At 36.9% G+C, this 18,601-nt stretch overlaps 1 protein-coding gene across 1 annotated transcript; it reads left to right on the top strand.

The window, feature by feature from the left end:
* Window positions 1-3,963: 3,963 nt before the first annotated feature.
* LOC142619573 (uncharacterized) lies at window positions 3,964-10,133 on the top strand. The gene is made up of 5 exons (XM_075792717.1): window positions 3,964-4,736; window positions 5,353-5,615; window positions 7,079-7,196; window positions 8,252-8,460; window positions 9,550-10,133. The coding sequence occupies exons 1-5, from the start codon at window positions 4,389-4,391 to the stop codon at window positions 10,001-10,003; spliced, it is 1,392 nt and encodes a 463-aa protein (XP_075648832.1). The 5' UTR covers window positions 3,964-4,388; the 3' UTR covers window positions 10,004-10,133.
* Window positions 10,134-18,601: the final 8,468 nt, after the last annotated feature.

Here is an 18,601-nt window from a genome sequence, read left to right as displayed (position 1 = left end):
CAAGAAAAAGGATGAAGAAGGCAATGTCATTGAAACAAATGTCATTAAGGACATTGTTGTTACGGTAAGTGGCATACATATTGATATGATTACTGAAGTTCATATGGTTGTAATAGCAAATCCTTTTGATTGGTGGTTTGATTTGGGTGCAACGGTGCATGTGTGCAACAACAAAGAGCAATTCAATACTTATGATGAGTCTTTTATAGAACAACAAGTGCTGATGGGCAACCACAATAAAGCAAAGATTCTTAAAAAGGGCACCATTGAAGTGAAGATGAGTTTTGGCAAGATGATGATCTTGACCAATATTTTTCATGTACCCGATATCAAGAAGAATCTTGTGTCTGCCAATTTGTTATGTAAGAGTGGTATAAAAGCTATACTTGAATTGTACAAGTTAATCTTGTCCAAGAATAGGATATTTGTAGGAAAATGATATGCTATTGATGGCATGTACAGACTAAGTATTAATAATAAAGAAGTTTCTGGCTGTGCTTATATTATTGATTCTTCATATTTGTGGCATGCTAGATTAGGACATTTAAATGTCAAATACTTGAAGTTTATGTCGAAGTATAGTATGATTTCATATAAGCATGATGATGAAAAGAAATGTGAGATTTGTATTCAAGAAAAAATGACAAATAAAACCTTTTTCTAAGTCAAATAGAAATTCTATTATGCTTGAACTTGTACATCTTAATATATGTAAATTGAATGGTGTATTAACTAGAGGAGGTAAAAGATACTTCATTACATTCATTGATAATTTCTCTAGATTTACATATGTGTATTTAATGAGAAATGAAGATGAATCTTTTGACATGTTCAAACGCTATAAAACTGAAGTAGAAAATCAAAATGATAGGAAAATAAAAATCCTATGAAATGATAGAGGTGGTGAATATTTTCCTAATGATTTTTCTATGTTTTGTGAGGAACATGGTATAATATACCAAAGTTTAGCCTTTATACACCCCAACAAAATGATTTGGCTGAAAGAAATAATAAGACTCTTGTAGACATTGTAAATGTCATGATCTCAAGTGCAGAACTCCCATTTAATTTATGGTGAGAGACATTGCTTACAATATGTCATATGCACAATAGAGTACATTCCAAGAAGATTAAAGTATCTTCATATGAGTTATGGAATAGAAGGAAATCAAACCTTGATTATATCAGAGTGTGAGGGTATTTAGCCTTTTATAAAGTGGTTGATCCAAAAAGAACAAAGTTAGGACCGCTATGAAAAATGTGTTTATAGGTAATGCTGAAAATTCGAAAGCATATAGATTATTAGACTTAAGCTTTAATAAAGTGGTGGAATCAAAAGATGTTGAGTTTATTAAGGATAAATTCAGTAAAGATACCATGGATGCCTTGACACCTACTCAAACACAGCAAGGTGACTAATCCTAATACTACTTTGGGTAGTACTAAAAGGATTGAAAGTGGTTTACCAAGTGAACAAAGAAAGAGTCAAAGGATAAGAAAAGTAAAGGACTTTGGTTCAGATTGCTATCTGTAGAACCCAATATCTTGGTTGTATTCTAGGGGCAAATTTGCGATAACCCTTTAGCAAAAAAAGTATGGGGGCAAACATTGTTTAAGGAAAATGATATAGTGCCTCAAAGTTATCTATTTTCTATTTGTCTTTTGTGTTAATCTTGTTTTTCCATTATTACTTTGTGTAATATCCTTAACATTATTCTGCATCAACCTTTAATTTTCTTGAATTTCCACTTATAGTCACTCAGATGTTTGACCATTCCATATCTAGAACCCCTCCATAGTTTCAAGGGATGGAACCTTGAAGCCTTATGTTTCATGCACCCTTCACCACTTGTTTTGCATTATGGACGAAAAAGTCACGTCATTGCTTAAATGGTTAATGCTTATTTGCTTCCTGAGTTATAAAAAAAAAAATGTCAAATCTTGCATTCAGTTAAAGACATCTCCTATACTAGAGGTCGAATAAAAGGCAGAGTGTAGGAGGCCCAAATAAGCTTTTGGCTGATTTAGGAAGTATTGCTTAAGGGATTGGAAGCTCTAGTTGAAGTCCGATACTACAAGTTCATGCACAAATAGAGCACGGCATAGCTGTGGGTGGTGATAAGTACTCTTAAGCTTTACTTAGTGATGAAAAGAGAATATGCGAAGGGTGAATTTTATAAGAGTTTAATGCATACCTATGTTTTCTGAATTGTTCTAAAGAAAAGTATATCTCATACTCAAACTGTCGTATAATATAACAAAACTACCTGGAACATGTAAGTATACTATTACTGTATTCAAAAACATAGCCCTCTCATGACCTAGGTGCCGTGTCTACAAAGATCCGGAGATCCTCTCATGGCTTGGGGTGCCATGTCTACAAAGCATACAAACGTGGCATGGAAGTTGCCATGTTTACAGGGAATAAAACCCCCCATGGCCTGGGTATCCAGTCTACGAGAACTCAGTCCCCTTTGTGGTCTAGGTTGTTAGTCTAAAAGGTTATTACACACAAAATTGTTTGTGTTTAAAAAGTGAATTGTGCTTTTATATGTGAATCTTTCTCTTGCCTTATTAGGCTAAAGTTCATAGCATATCCACAATGAATTTCTAAGGACTTTCGTACCATAATCTTTCAAAGTTTTTTTTTTTTTTTTTTTTTTTTTTTTTTTTCGAATCAATGCATTCTTTTTTGTTTGTGAACAAGTATTAAATCTGAGTTTACTAAAAACATTGTTAAACATATTATATACAGTAAAAACATGGACTATAAAATTTTCATGGCATAATCTCCTACATTTTACTTATAATTTGTTAGGGCACAGGCCACATTGGTTTTAATGCTAGAAGGATGGCCTGGGTTGATGGAACAATTAATGTAATCCTGATTGATGTGGCCTTCAACGCAACTTTTGGAACAACAAAGGCCGGTCACAATTAGGGCGTACCGTGCTAATCATCAGCGTGTCTTCATGTACTGGCCTAATAAATGAAGTTGCAATAATGCCCTTGCTTAATTATTACTTGCCCACATAAAGTATTTAGTTTGTTATGGAAAATTTGGACAAAGATTTTGTTAACACATTGGCAGGAAAAATATACATACATATAGCATGATTTTCAATCTCCAATGATTTCCATTATTGTGCTAATAGTTTTGTAACTCAAGTGGTTGGTATTTGGTATTTCCAAAGGAAACATCCAAAATTCAAATCTCATCCCCCAACAATCGAATTATAATATTTAAAAAAATAATAATAATCTCAATCACCTCTCTCCCCCATTTAAGTTTAATTTTAATATTAATTTTTAAGAAGTTGGACAATTTATAAATCAAATACAATATTAATTAAGTGCATTCACATTTACTACCCTAAACAATATCTCAAATTATACTTTGCACCATAAACTTTCAGAATGCACAGTTAACACCTTAAACAATAACTTGTTTTATACTTTGTATCCCATCATCAATTTTAGCGTTATTTTGATCTGAAAACCAAAGTTTAGGATACTGAGTATAATCATGAGTATAGTTTAAAGTGTTAAAATATAATAGTATTTTCTTTATTTTTAAAAGATTGAGAAGATGAACAATTGTATCTTTTCATATGATACTATATTTTTTCATCCAAGCCTTATAAAGTTTAATTTATGATATAATTTTTTTTAAAAAAAGATATAATTTAGATAGGAAATACTAACAGATGCCCTTAGAACAATAGTTAACAATTCATTTAATGAAAATTTTTATGAAAAAAAAAAGTAATTAATATTTTGACATTTTTTCCTATTTTTCATAAAAAGTATGTTAAAATTTTTCTAAAATAAATGGTTAAATATTACACTAAACACCATCCGTTAGCATGACCAATTTAGATCGGTAAATCGTAATTTTCGCTTTAAAAAACAAAAAAAAAACTACCAGAATTCGGCAAAGTAGAAATTTTTGAGAGACAGAGAGAGCGGGGATGAATCGAGGGAGTTCTTGATGATGCTGGAAAGAAACATGTGGTCAATATCCTGAGATGTGTAATTATCTTTTTCTCTCTGTCTTTCCTTTTATTTATCTTTTACGAAAGCAAAGAAAAAATATTCATTTATGAGACCGAAGCTTAGCCATTGATATATCCATTCCTCCTCCATTGAACATTGCCCTTTGCCTCCCGAGCAAACTGGGGGCATTGGTTCGAATGGTTACTAACTAGTTCTGTATGAAGAAGAAGAGGAAGGAAAGCTATCAATTTTTTTAGAAACCCAGCAATTACTATAAAGCTTTTATAAACCCCAAAACCACACCAACAACAAAGACAGGCATATATACATATATTCTAGAGACAGACAACATATATAGATAAAGAGATAGTCATAGGATAGGGTTGTTATCTATGTCTATGTCTCTGTCTCTTCCTCACTTCTACACTTCTTTCCTCTCCCCTCCTACTTTCCAATATAGAAATGGGCATGCCAAAATCTTTGCCTTTTGGCAACACAGAGGGAGAGAGAGGTTGAGACCTGCTTCTATGGTGAAAGGCCCACATGGGTTTTTCAGGGTTTCTTCTTGTTCCAGCTTCAGAGGTGCAGCAGAGTTTGAGAGTGGGGCTGAAGAAGAAGAAGAAGAAGAAGAGAGTAACAGCGATGAGGAAGAAGTGGAGATAGAAACAGAGGAGCATTGGAATTATGAGTCTTGTCTTCTGCCTGACAGATGGGATGTCCTGGGCCTTGGACAAGCCATGGTAGTAACTTCAAACTTTTATGGGGTTTTCGTTTTTTGGTGGAAAGTTTTGAATTTTTAAGTTTCTGTTTGAATTTCAGAGAAAACTAGTGAGTTACATGGTTTGTAACTTTTCTGACCATGTTCATTATCAGATTCCTCAATTTGTATATTGGAAATTGCTCAATATTTTGTGTTTGTGTGTGTGAAATGATGGAGGGCAGTGGTTTTTAGTTAGGAAGGCATGCATTTAATCTCATTTGGTAGCAATTTTGGGGTGTTGCATTATACCAATTATAGATTACTTTGTTATTGCACTCTTTAATCGTGTGAAGCATCTATCAAAATAGTTAAGAGTACTGAAATTTGGTTTTCAAGTCTTTAATATATGCAATTATAATCATTATATAAGGTAAATGTTGAAAAACTATGACTTCTTCAATATCTTAAAAATGTGCTGTCATTCTGTCACTTGTAACTGGTATTATGTTGGAATTTAGCACTAATTTTATTTGAGATTAAGTACCTCTGATTGTAGTTCAAAATTTTAACCTATTCTTATCTGATGTTCTATTGTGGTATTATATTAATAAAAGTTTATTCCTACTTGCACTTTGTTAATTATTGTTACTTGTTAGGTTGATTTTTCTGGCGTGGTTGATGATGAATTTTTAAATAAACTGGGAGTAGAGAAAGGAACAAGGAAGGTTGTGAATCATGAGGAGAGGGGTAGAGTTTTGCGGGCTATGGATGGATGCAGCTACAAGGCTGCTGCTGGTGGATCTCTTTCCAACAGCTTAGTGGCCTTGGCTCGGCTTGGTGGTAGGCCCATTGGAGGCCCTGCCTTGAATGTAGCCATGGCAGGCAGTGTGGGCAGTGATCCATTAGGTGGCTTCTACAGGTCAGGCTCTGTTTTGACTAGACTTGTTTGTTATTTGTTTTTATCTGTTTCTTTATTTAGAACTGAGTGAAACCAAACTTCTGGCTAGGGAGACTGTGGCTGGTTGTTTCCACACTTAATAAAAAAAAAAAAAAAAAAAAAAAAAAAAGGAAAGAGAGATTGCCATTTTAGATTAAGTGTGTTGAAGGAGTAGATATCAAGCAACTTTTGGTTTTTACTTTTAACAAAATTGGTGTTGTTGATGCTGATAATATCCATTATATTTCTAAATAATTTTTAAATTTTGACTTATAACTTCTGGTAGTCTAGTAATGTTGGGTGAGATAGTGAGACACGAGTTTTATCTGTCTTCTATCTTGTATGAATGGCCTAAAGGAAAATAGGGTATCTAATTTCACAATCAATCTAGATGGTCAGTTAAGCACTTTGGTCTTCCCCATGACTGAATCCTCTCTTGCTGGAATTTTTAACTCCGGTGACTGATTGCATGGGCGAGTTATGGATTTTTTAAATGATCAAATTCTGCCCTTGGGGGTTGGATAACTCAATAATTCCTCATAAGCTAAGCGCATGGTCATTACGTCTCTGAATATAAACTTATTATTAAAGAGGCTAACACTTTAGAGAAATTGCAACATAATCTTACTTCTTCTTTTGTTTGGGGCTGGGTGGGGGTTCCAAGGAGATCAAATGATAAAAAGATGTAGGTTTTGGTCTGCAATTTGTGTCCCCATTGATCAAGGTCTATGCTTTAGATGTATGTTTGGGTAGAAAATAAGACACTAAATGTAAAGACCTCTATCTGGCTAATAGGATTACTATCTATCTCCTTGGAAGCGTACTCTTGAAAATATTGAGTTGTTATGGAACTATAGTTGGTGTTTAGCTCTTACGTATTATGGAAACAAGGAGACTTCTTTTTTTCCTTGCCTTTTCTTGCAGGAACTATTTGCTTATGGTTATCCTTTCAATAGTTTACTTGACCTGATCTGTAATTCCAAACAATATCCTATATATATTGATCTTGCTGTCTGTTTTAGATTTGAAATGTGAGCTGCATGCACGTGTATGTGTACTTATATTTCTTTTCTTATAACTAGAAGGACCTGGGAAAGTTTATGTTCCTCTGGAAATTTTATTAGCAGAATTAACATGGGCAAACAGTTGCATTTGCTGGAGTAGTCATCTAAGAGGTCATATTTTAGATCATTTTATCATTTACATCCAAATATTCTCTGGCTTATGTGTTTCAATGGAAGATTGCATTAGATTCTTATCAGTTCTATAGTAGAATTGCACCCACATATTTTGTGGGTCTTCTACCATTCTCTAAGTATTTGAATTGGTAACAAGGATTGTTTGGGGTTAACTTAAACTATTTGATACCTATCTTAATAGTTATTCAACTTTGTTGCTTCTGTGATGGAATAAAATTTGGCATCCTCTTATAATGTGTTTAATAGGTCAAAACTGCGTCGGGCAAATGTGCATTTTCTATCTGCGCCCATCAAGGATGGGACAACAGGGACAGTGATAGTTCTGACAACTCCAGATGCTCATCGTACGATGCTTTCTTATCAGGTTGGCTAATTATATGTGAAATCTTTTTACTTAATTTATGAAAGTTCCATAGTTTTACTTTTACCCCAAAAAAGGGTGTTAAATTCATATGCTGTACTTTTATATTTATGCTTGGTGTGGAATTTTTCAGCTGTTGGCTATGTCTTGTTTCCTCTAATAATTTATTATTGAATAGAAGATATCTTCACATTCTATTAATGGGCTGGTGACTAACTCATAAAATCTAGATGTAGACTGAAAATGTAGGTTATTGGCTGAGAGCTTTTAAGTTGTTAATAGTTTTTGTTAAATGATCAGTTGGTGCACATGGGAAAGTTGAATCTTGAAAATGTCCTATTCTCATTGCTTCTCTCTCTCTCTCTCTCTCTCTCAAAAACACACAAACACAGACACACACTTTTTTCCCTGGCTGAAAGTTTACAGGCTTATGCACAATTTGATGTATTTGTTTCATCTTTTTGGAAACCATTCACAGGATGACGACTATATGCAAATCAATTAACTTTGGCAACTTATGGTTTAGTTAACTTGAAAATTATCGTGAGTTCTGAAATTTATCGGGGGCTTGCTTATGAATAAAATAAAAAAGTATACACATCTTTAGGATCCTTGCATATCCAAGGGAATGGTGAGGGAGGGACTAGAGCAAGAAATCTAAATTTTTTTGGCTAGTGGCTTTTCAAGGTATGAAGGGACTAAATTACTTAGGAAATGATGATGTTATTTGACTTTAAAGTTTTTTAGTGCCGATAACTTTTGTTTATCATCCATTGCTTGGTGGCCTTTCTTCTTATTAGTTGCAGTATTACTTCACTGATTATAAAATAAATTATTTTAGCTGAGCAAACTTATCAAAAATGGTTTTCTTAAGTTCCTTTGCAATCAGCAGTCGCCTGTGACCTGTCTTTTAATTTCTAATAGAACTTTTGATGCAATTTATAGTTCACCTATAAAATAAAATTTACATTCCAAAGAAACTCTCATCATTTAGTTAGTGTATACTGTCTATAAAGTGAATTGAATGAGACACTAACATATATGCCTCCTGATATCAGGGTACGCCCTCGACTGTCAATTATGACCTAAGCTTAGCTAGCATAGTTTCAAAGACAAACATACTTGTTGTTGAAGGGTATCTATTTGAACTTCCTGATACAATTAAAACAATCACTAAAGCATGCGAGGAAGCACGTAGGTGTGGAGCCCTGGTTGCTGTTACAGCATCTGATGTCTCCTGCATCGAGAGACACTATGATGATTTCTGGTAAGATTGCTAGCTGACTTGGTTATCATGTTATAGAATAATCACATAGATGACATGAATCTTTATGCCTTATAGGCTTTTTTTATTTAAATTTGCTAAGACCTCTTTCCCCCACCCCAACAGAAAGGATGACTAAAATACCTTTTACTAATTTTAATTAACCCAATTGTGGTGGTTGGTATGTTTCTCTTCAATGTGGTTGACAATCTTATGGCAACCTTCACAATAGTGTAAATGAAGCTGAATTCTTTTGACACCCTTCACAATAGTGTTGGATAAGGAGGATTAGTAGTCTCATTTCCTCAAGTGCCCAACATGCCAATTTCCAATAGAATTGTCCTACAAATCATTGCCCCAAGTGAAATCTTTAGCATTGGGATGATGATGAAGATGAGTTGGAGGTGGGGCTATATTAAATGAACTAATTAATCTAAGTATGATCATAAGGGTTGAGGACGGACCAGGGACATTGCATGAACTAATTGGGCTTTCTGTACAGTTGAGAACGAGTATTTTGGGGCAATAGCTATTTCCATAATTCAATATAAATGGATTTAGGCAATAATTATTTGCATAATAATTGTATAAAATGAGTTTAATTATTGAAATCCTCAGAAGAAGAAAGAAATGGGATTATTTATTAAAATTTTCAAGTGTCAAACTCCAAATATTCTTCACCAAAATGGTTAGCCAGCATAAAGAAGATGGACTCAAATGAAATGCCACTAAAAAACTACGGATGGTCCCAGATGCCAGATCCCAGGTTGCTAGATGCCTGCTGCTTTTATATAGATTGCGAGTGGTAGAAAAAACCTTAGTTCCAAAGCTATTTCATCTTCTCTCTGGTTTAATGCCTGAACTTTTTGAAACTAGAGAATTAATTGTCCAATTTTGAAATTCATTCTTGTTTGTTTTTTATATCCTTTCAATTTTTTAATACATCCTATTATCTCATTTATCTTGTGATTAGTAACTTTTTCCTCATTGAAGACTCTCCAATCTGGCAATCTCCATTCATATGCTGAAATTGTTTTCTCTGTGAACAGTTCATCAGTTTTATTTTACTTTTCTTTCCTTTTCTGCTGTCAGGGAAATAATAGGGAACCATGCCGACATTGTTTTTGCTAACAGTGATGAAGCTAGAGCTCTATGTCATTTTGCATCAGAGGAAAGTCCTATTTCAGCTACAAGGTATCTGAGCCATTTTGTTCCCCTAATCTCAGTTACTGATGGGCCGAGAGGCTCTTACATAGGTGTAAAAGGAGAAGCTGTATATATTCCTCCTCCTCCATGTGTACCAGTGGACACTTGTGGCGCGGGGGATGCATATGCATCTGGTATGTTGTATGGTATTTTACGGGGTGTGTCAGATTTGAAAGGAATGGGTACATTGGCATCTAGGGTTGCAGCTACAGTTGTGGGGCAACAGGGGACCCGGCTTAGGGTTCAGGATGCAATTGAATTAGCAGAATCATTTGCATTCCATTATGATAGTTCTACTATTCGATCAGATGTTGGTTCAGATCATATTTCCAGCTTATAGTCGGGTGCTGTAGGCCATGTACATTGACATATCATTTATTTGTAACCACACATTCCTTTGTTGATATCTTTGTGAGAATGTACACATTGGTTATTCTGGCAATGAAATATCTTAGTCTTTGAGTAGGTAAGCATATTGTCATGAAATCTCAATCACGCTGTACCAGAATGTCACATTTTTAACATGTGCTTGATTTATCAGGATGCCTATCCCTTCAAAGTAACAAACTTGGAACTTCTGACTTCATAAATTTTGACAATGAAATACCCTATACTTTACTATTGTAACCTCATTGAAACATCTCGTTTTTTGACAATTTTGAGAAAACTAGTGCATTTGACTCTAATAAAATCCTCTACATTTTTTTGATAGCTTAGATTGGCTGATGATGATATATTTTGAGCCTTTGACAAATAGGACCAAGTATTGAATGCTTTTAGTCTTCCAACAAGCCAAACATTGCTCTCAAATTTCTGGGTGCATAGAAAATATTTAATACTTGGATTTCCTACGTGCACAATGTTGAAAATCCATGCTCTTCTCAACTGTTTGTCAGCCTGATGGTTATTGTTTTCAATCTTGACTCATTTCTTCCAAGAAACAAAGTACAAAGTTCAAAGTTTCATATTTATGTTTGGTAGACTCATTGGCTCCTTGGAAGTCCAATTCTGAAGTTTTGGCTTGATTGAAGACAAATAAGTACGCAGTTAACAAAGAAAAATTGAAGACAAAATGGAGAACAAGTAGTTAAGATAAAAATAAAAATAAAAAGTTCATTAATATATGGGTGTAGTAGTTAGCCAAATCTTTTTTCTGTATCTGATAAAAAGGTGTGGAACCAGTTGAGGATTTTGTCACCTCTATTTGCCCACCTAAATGGTCCCAAATAGATTAAGGACCTCTTCCATAGTAAATAAGTATATACAACTTGCCCAATTAAAGTGGGCATTCAAGTTTCACTTCACAGAATGCGTTACATCAATGCTTAAATTAAGCGATCTTCCAATTCACACTATTGCATATTTGTAGTCTAATCATCCAGATACGTTCACACCAGGAGGATGTTCAATTGGGTGATTCATAATTGACCCGATTTTGAGCACCCAAATTAGGATTGCTTGATTGGAACTTCCATGTTCTTTTTTTATTTTTCTTTTTCTTACAAGTAGTGAGGGATGTGGATTTGAACACCACAAAAATTACTAGGCTCTTGGCTTATGTTCTACCTTTTTTATTCTCAAGTTGCATGAGTGTTCTAGTCATTTTCATGAAAAAACAGAGGTGAACTCTGAAGCGAAACTTATTATGATGGTAGCTAAGATAGTTGTGTGTAAGTCAAATCTTGATAAATATCTTTTAAAATTTCCACTGGGCTCAAAGAATATTTTGCTTGTTTCTCCACAAAAAAAAAAAAAATGCTTTTTCCCCTGGGTCTTTTTAGTTTCTCACATGTTCGTTGTCAAGGTTAATCCTGCTAATCACAACCTTACAAGACATGCAAAATATGTCACAAGTTTTTTGGTGTAGATAGAGGATATTTCTTCCCACCTTACTGTGGTAATCCAATCTGATATGACTTTTCTTTAATGTAATTTTCAGCATTCTTTTAAATAAAATAAAATAAAATAATGAATAAAAAATTGGGTTAGGATTAGAAATACTCCTTTCTAATTTATGCTCTTGGCTTGACATTTGCATACAAAGAATTTAAGTTAAAAGCAATTTCTAATAGTGTTCATTGTCCTGAGTCCTGACTAACTCACCATTCATTTAGACGCAAATGGTAGTCGGAAATTGGGAAAAAAATCATCTTATTTTGGTAAGATAACGATTATTTTTTAATTTTTTATTTACATTTTTATAGGGTAATTGCAAATTATACCCCTAAAGTTTCAAAATTTAGATTTCACCCTCTGAAGTTTGGGAGTATATGAATTTTATACCCTGACGTTTCAGAATTTGTATTTAATCTTCTAAAATTTAGTGGTTTTAATTAGGATTTTACCCCATAAAGTTTGAGGGTATTTAGATTTTACATCCTGAAATTTTTGAATTTGGAGGTGTAAAATCAAAACATTCCCAAATTTTAGGAGGTAAAATCTAAATTTTGAAATTTCAGGGTGTAAAATCCAAACACCCCCAAATTTCAGGGAGTAAAATCTAAATTTTGAAATTTTAGAGTGTAAAATCTGAACACTCCCAAACTTTAGGGATACAATTTGCAATTTACCCTATTTTTTAATTATAAATATGAAATATGAAATATGAAAATATTGATGTAGCCTTCACTATGTATGTATAATTTGTTTGGTATCAATCACTAATGTGTACTTATGAAGGGTTAGGACATGTGGTTAGTTTCCTCCGTAATTCAAAGTGCCTATCCATCCCCAGCTGTATCATGGAAATAAATGCACAAGCTTCTCACCTATAAGTACAATCAGGGGCGTAGCCAGGAATTTTTGCTTAAGGGGGCCAACGTAAAACTATCATTTTGATTCAACGAAAAACTCAAAGTACAGTATATTTATAACACAAGCTTGTTGATAGAATTTTTTTGTCGGTGTAATTCTATAGCACTCAAAAATCAAAATACTAACAAGTTAATCGACCAATTAAGCATCTTAAGTCTTTTTTTTTTCTTGAGTTTCTCCTATTTTTTTGAAAATCCATAAGTCCATAACATTCATAGAAATCAAATATAAGTATACAACAAACTGCAGAAGAAGAAGAAGAAGAAGAAAAAAAAGTTGGTATTTCTCAATATTTGCTTAGCTTTAAATAAGAAAACTCTTTGTCAAGGAAGTGGGAGAAACTAATGAAAATGTGATTACGTGAGAGCATCCTATGGAAGAATTAATGTAGAGAAACTGAAGAGAGAACACCAAGTGATGAGGAGAGTCTTTTGTGGAATTGTAAAGTGGAAGGAGATATTGTAATAGTTTTGAGAAAGTGTAAAACTTAAGCACAATGTCCTAAATGTAATACATTACGTTCTTCAATTAAATTCAAGCACATATTTAACATGTCCAATAAAATACAAACAATAATATTATTTTTAAGGACACTGAAATTCAATACATATGAGTTTAATCAAGTAATCTAAAGTACTACTCCTCAGTATTATCATTTCACAAAAATTGAATAACTAAAAACTAGAAAAATATGGATGTGGCTATCATGCTTTAGAGAAGAATGGGAAAGACAAGAGGAGTTAATTTTTACCATTGCACAGTTGGGATTTGGGGTGGGGAGAATTTTATGAGTGATGTGTTGGAGGGGGGGCCAATCTTTTAATCTTGTGGGGGCTAGCTCTTAACTCAAAATGATTGTAGACTAATTTTACTTATAATTAGAGAGGTTTTAAAAAAAATTGGAGGGGCCATGGCCCCCCCAATGCATAAGGTGGCTCCGCCCCTGAGTACAATTGTAGCTACTAGAGAGTAGAAATTACCAATTCTGCTACCCATTTTTTTTAGTGGATTTTGGCTTTGTTTTGTAGGCCATCTCGAATTTATTGAATTTTGAAAAAAAGGGGGGGAAAAGGATAACCATCTCTAGTTTCTACACCGAATAAAGTGGTTATAAAAAAAATATAATTAAATGAAAAACAAATTAAGGAGAATTAACATTCAAGTGTTCTTTTTATATATATAAATAAGGTCAAATTTTAATTTGTAGTATCTGTAAGTGCACAATTGCACCTGGACCCAAGAACAGTTATGGGCTCAGGCCCAATGAGCCTTAAACAATAAAAATTTGTAGAGAGTAGGCTTGAAACCCAGGTTAGAAGTGAGTGAAGATTAAATGACAAACTAAAGATTGCCAGTATTTGGAAACAGCAAGAAGTAATATAAATAGGTCTCCTCGGACGTAGGCCGAGAGCTGTTCTTATATTATCTCTCTCTCTTTGTCCTTTTTCTTTTTAGGTTACAAAAAGTCCGTCTTCATTTCTGTTCTAGATCTCCCCTTAAATACTCTTCTTTTTAATACTTTATACACGTGTTACCCCAACTCCTCCCTTAGCCTAGATATTTCTTTTCTTAGTGCCTTTGAACAAGAACTAGAAGTTTCCCTTCCACCGTTCAAGTGTCACCTCCCCATTAATGCGGCCAGGGTGGTAGGTGCGGGTCTTTAATGCGGAGGTAGCAGCCTTTACTTTTGACACTTTCCCAACATCGGTGCTTCTAGGACATTCATGGTTCACCCCCTTTAACCACTCGGTCTTGACCGTGTCATTCACTAACCCGTACCATGAAGTCCCGGCTCCTCCGGTGTTAGTCCGAGGAGAAAAACATCCTCTGGATCCTCGGATCCTCGGCGCATGGGCCGACCTAAAGTACCAACAAGCCCTAAACCCAAGAGCAGGTCGGCCTTCCTTAGTAAGGCCCAACGGCCCATATCCCTATTAAGATCTTTTTACCCCCCACAATAGCCCCTCAAAACTCTAATTTTCAACATCCGAGGAGAAAAATAGAGTTTTGATCTGACGAGGAGCCTCTCCACACACTTTATAAGTGATGGCACGTGTGGAAATCATTTCGCGTCCCAGAAGATGACACTTGGCGGTTTTATTTTCAAAAACGCGCGCATTTATTACTGTAAGTTACTCTTTGTCCCCCACGTTCAACGCGTGAGACGGGCATCCAACGGTTCTCATTACTCCACAAAATTTTAGGCGGGACAGACATAATTTCGAGGCCGCCTTTTCGCACGTCCTGACGCTTCGGGAACTTGCGCTTTCATTTAAGTCATCATGGATCAATCCCATCAAAACAACAACAATCATTCTTCACCAAATAGAACCGTGGAAACCCGTACCTTCAACTTTGTAAGTTCTTGCTCTCTCTAGTCTTTCGACCTTTTCTCCTCGGATACATTCTGCTTATCACTACAATCACTCTCCCTTTTAGAGTTTAGTCTATTGTCTTTCTCGTAATGGGAAAATTCAAGTGTCTAAGTGGATACCGCCGCCTGGATGGAGGGCTTTAGAGCCAAATACCATATTCCCAGCCGACGTAGGGTTAGAATACTGCCCGGCAATGCCGTGGCTGATTCTAGGAAAGAAGGAGAGGTTATCATTCCTATGATAGCCTTCATAGAGGGTGGGATGACCCTACCAATGAAACCCGTAATGAGGGAGTATCTTCGCAACCACCGGTTCGTGCCACGACCAAGGACTTCCAATCGTCTTGAGAGTTCTAGGTAGTGTAGATGCTCTAAACGAGCAGATGGGTTTAAACCTCACATGGCACGATGTCGTGTTCCTATATGAGTCCCACAAACTCTCTAAGGTAGGTTATTACATGAAATCTCGGTCCGCACCGTTAGGCTAATCTCCGTCCGCCCAAATCAAACAAAGGCATGAAGGACGACTACTTGATCGTGTCTCGGAACCGGCACGATGGCTTCCATCGCCCGCGTGGGGCGATCCGTGTGCGACGCCATAGGATTAATCTCCCCACAACACAACTTCTCTTAACACATACACATAGAAATGCGTATTCACACTTACTTAAATTTGTTAAACTTCTATATAAATCTGACCAAGTTTGTTTGTTTGATGTCTTTTTGCGTATAAGCAACACGTGCGTCCTCGTCTAAGTCACCGTAACGTCGCATCTAAACCGGGTACTTCGCTCCGAGGTGTTCGTTAGTGAAGACCCTGCAACTCCGAGCCGCTCATCTTATTCTAGGGTACTCCCCCTTTCCAAAGACTTCCAGAGATAGAGGACGCCATTATTGCAGCGACCGAAGACGAAAGAGGATAAACGTAGCGCGGCCCCATTTTTTGGACGACCGTGACCTCCCGTACGCTCCTAACACCATTCTCGTACAACCGGGCGATAGCAAAGTCCCCCTTGCCGTGCACTCACAAACAATCGTCATTCCGTAAGAGCAGGTGTCTTCTTCACACACACTTGACGACGAGATAGATCAATTCCATCTCGAAGACACCGAAAGACCTCGCGGGAAACCAGCTCAGTGGTACTTTCCGACGAGGAAGAAGAAGCCACCGAGACCTCCGGAATTGCAGGGTTTGTAGTTGCCCTTCCCGAGACGACAAAGAAGAAGACATGGGACGAATGGAGGGTCTCCTTACCGTGGCCTGCCAAAGTTGCAGCGAAAAGAAAACGGGGACGTCCCAAGTTCCCCCGCCTTTACCTCCTCCTCCTCCTCCCCGCCGAGCCAAAACTCGCCGCCCGAGGATCCCAAGAAGAAGAGAAAGGGGGATGATGAGGGGACGACTACTAAAGACCCCAAGAAACCACGCCAACAACTCCCACCGGCCCACAGCTAGAGCCGGACAAAGGCAAGGGCGAGCCCGTTCACCGAACTCGGGGAAATCGTGACGAGGCCGTAGTGCGCCGAGCACCGACCACCCGGTCCCCCGAGCTAAGGCCGGACGGCGCTCCCATTCCCCGCCACCCGCATAAGGGCGGTTCAACAAGGCCATGCCCACCACCCGGCCGAGGCCCTAGAACGCCCTCTTCCGTTGCCCAAGGACATGGAGACCTTGGAAAAGATGGGCCGCCCACGCCTATTTCTTTCCCTAAAAAGAGACTTAGCGCCGGTAAGTGTTTCTCCTTTTAACAATATTTATAAGTAAGCTTGCTGCTCGGCTATTCCTAACTCCATTATACTTTGTTACAAAGCTATTCAGAGGTCTTTGTAGCTGAAAAGTTTATCAAGACGCTCGAAAAGTAGCCGTAACCGAGCTCGAAATAAGGCCGGAAACCGAGAAAACCTTAGGTACAGCCCTTGCCGAGAACGAGAAGCCGACCTCTGAGGTAGCAGAGCCGAGGAGAGAGAAGAATGGGGTCGAGTCAAACTTAAAGACCATGAAGACCCAAATAGAAGGACAGCGCAAGCTCCTTCATGAAAGAGATGAAAAGCTCTCCCAAGCTCAAAGGGAGTGCTCGGATCTTAAGAAGCACCGCCGATGAAGGAAGAAGCCGCTCCTTTCCAACTCTCTCTTCGAGCCGGCCAAGGTGCAAGTTTCGATGAAGGGGTAGCCACCACCGAGGAGCAGCCCGACAAGAGGAGTTCGCGGCTTTATGCCGCAAATACCGTCAAAAAGTATGGGGGAAGCTTTAAACGTAGCAGAGTTCCTCAATCTTCGGATTTGAGGAAGTCCGAGAACGTTTGGCTTCCCCTAGAAATACAGAGATTGAAGAGGCTCCCGCCGCTACTCCTACCCCCGAGACAACTCTTCCCGCCCTACCTCCGATTGTCCCACCAAATTCCCTCGATCCTACGAACCTTCCGGTTCCAATAAAGAGAAGGAAGGAGGAGTGGATGCAGAGAAGGACTTGAGCCGGAAGCGGAACCCATCGTCCTTTCAACAACGACAAGTGGATAAAGGAAAGCAGATTATGACTCCTTTTGAGCCGGAGTTGAGAAAGACCGTGGGCAATAGTACCTCTCAGAATGATCCTCCTCCAACAGCATAGGACTTTAGCTTAGGGCTTCTCTTTTTCCATTTTTTTTTTTTTTGAATTATATGTAATACATACTCAATTGATTAATGAAGAGCGCTTTCGTTTACTTTTCACTTGGATTGTCTCTGTTTTTACTTTACTCTTTTTTTGTACTTATTACAAAAGTTTCCCATTAAGTCATATCAAAAGTTTCTCAGAGTATAAAAATCTAACTCGAAGGCTTGCACAATCATAACTTCCACATAATCACGCGTATATCACTAAAGATTTAATACAAGATGACATAGTTAATACGTTCGAACAATGCCTTGATTAAAAAGGAAAGAGGACTTCATATAACGATTAAGCCCTTATAATGCATAACACTGTTTCTAGTAGGATGTAATATCCGAGGACCATTCCTTACACAAATTTGCTCAATACTTAAAGATATAAGACGTAAGATCCGAGTTAATAAACGCAAGGTATTAACATCCGTACACAATCGAAGTTAACTTTACTCAAAGTCGTAGTCCGTAGCCAAATCTTACGCAAGCTTTGGTTTGATTCTTCAAAATTGTAACTCGTAAATGACAAGACATCAATTTCCACAAGGTTTGTGGTCCGAGGACCGCACTTAACCAAGTTTCGTTTGATTCTTAAAAATTGTAACTTCAAACGTTAATTTTCCCAAAGTAGGAGGTCCGAAGACCCGGCATAACTAAGGTTCTGTTTAACAAATGACAAGACATCAATTTCCACAAGGTTTGTGGTCCGAGGACTGCACTTAACCAAGTTTCTGTTTGATTCTTAAAGATTGTAACTTCAAACGTTAATTTTCCCAAAGTAGGAGGTCCGAAGACCCGGCATAACTAAGGTTCTGTTTAACAAATGACAAGACATCAATTTCCACAAGGTTTGTGGTCCGAGGACTGCACTTAACCAAGTTTCTGTTTGATTCTTTAAAAATTGTAACTTCAAATGTTAATTTTCCCAAAGTAGGAGGTCCGAAGACCCGGCATAACTAAGGTTCTCGTTTAACAAATGACAAGACATCAATTTCCACAAGGTTTGTGGTCCGAGGACCTGCACTTAACCAAGTTTCGTTTGATTCTTAAAAATTGTAACTTCAAATGTTAATTTTCCTAAAGTAGAGGTCCGAAGACCCGCATAACTA

Source organism: Castanea sativa, chromosome 12, assembly GCF_040712315.1.
Source record: "Castanea sativa cultivar Marrone di Chiusa Pesio chromosome 12, ASM4071231v1".
In the NCBI taxonomy this organism is placed as follows: domain Eukaryota; kingdom Viridiplantae; phylum Streptophyta; class Magnoliopsida; order Fagales; family Fagaceae; genus Castanea; species Castanea sativa.
Note: the sequence above shows the minus strand (reverse complement) of the source record. Positions and strands in the feature narration are given on the sequence as shown.

Coding starts and splice junctions, on each gene's coding strand:
- LOC142619573 (XM_075792717.1), top strand. CDS start 4,389: ATGTCTATGTCTCTGTCTCTTCCTCACTTCTACACTTCTTTCCTCTCC. Junction 4,737..5,352: donor TGGGCCTTGGACAAGCCATG/GTAGTAACTTCA, acceptor GTTACTTGTTAG/GTTGATTTTTCTGGCGTGGT. Junction 8,461..9,549: donor AGACACTATGATGATTTCTG/GTAAGATTGCTA, acceptor TTCTGCTGTCAG/GGAAATAATAGGGAACCATG.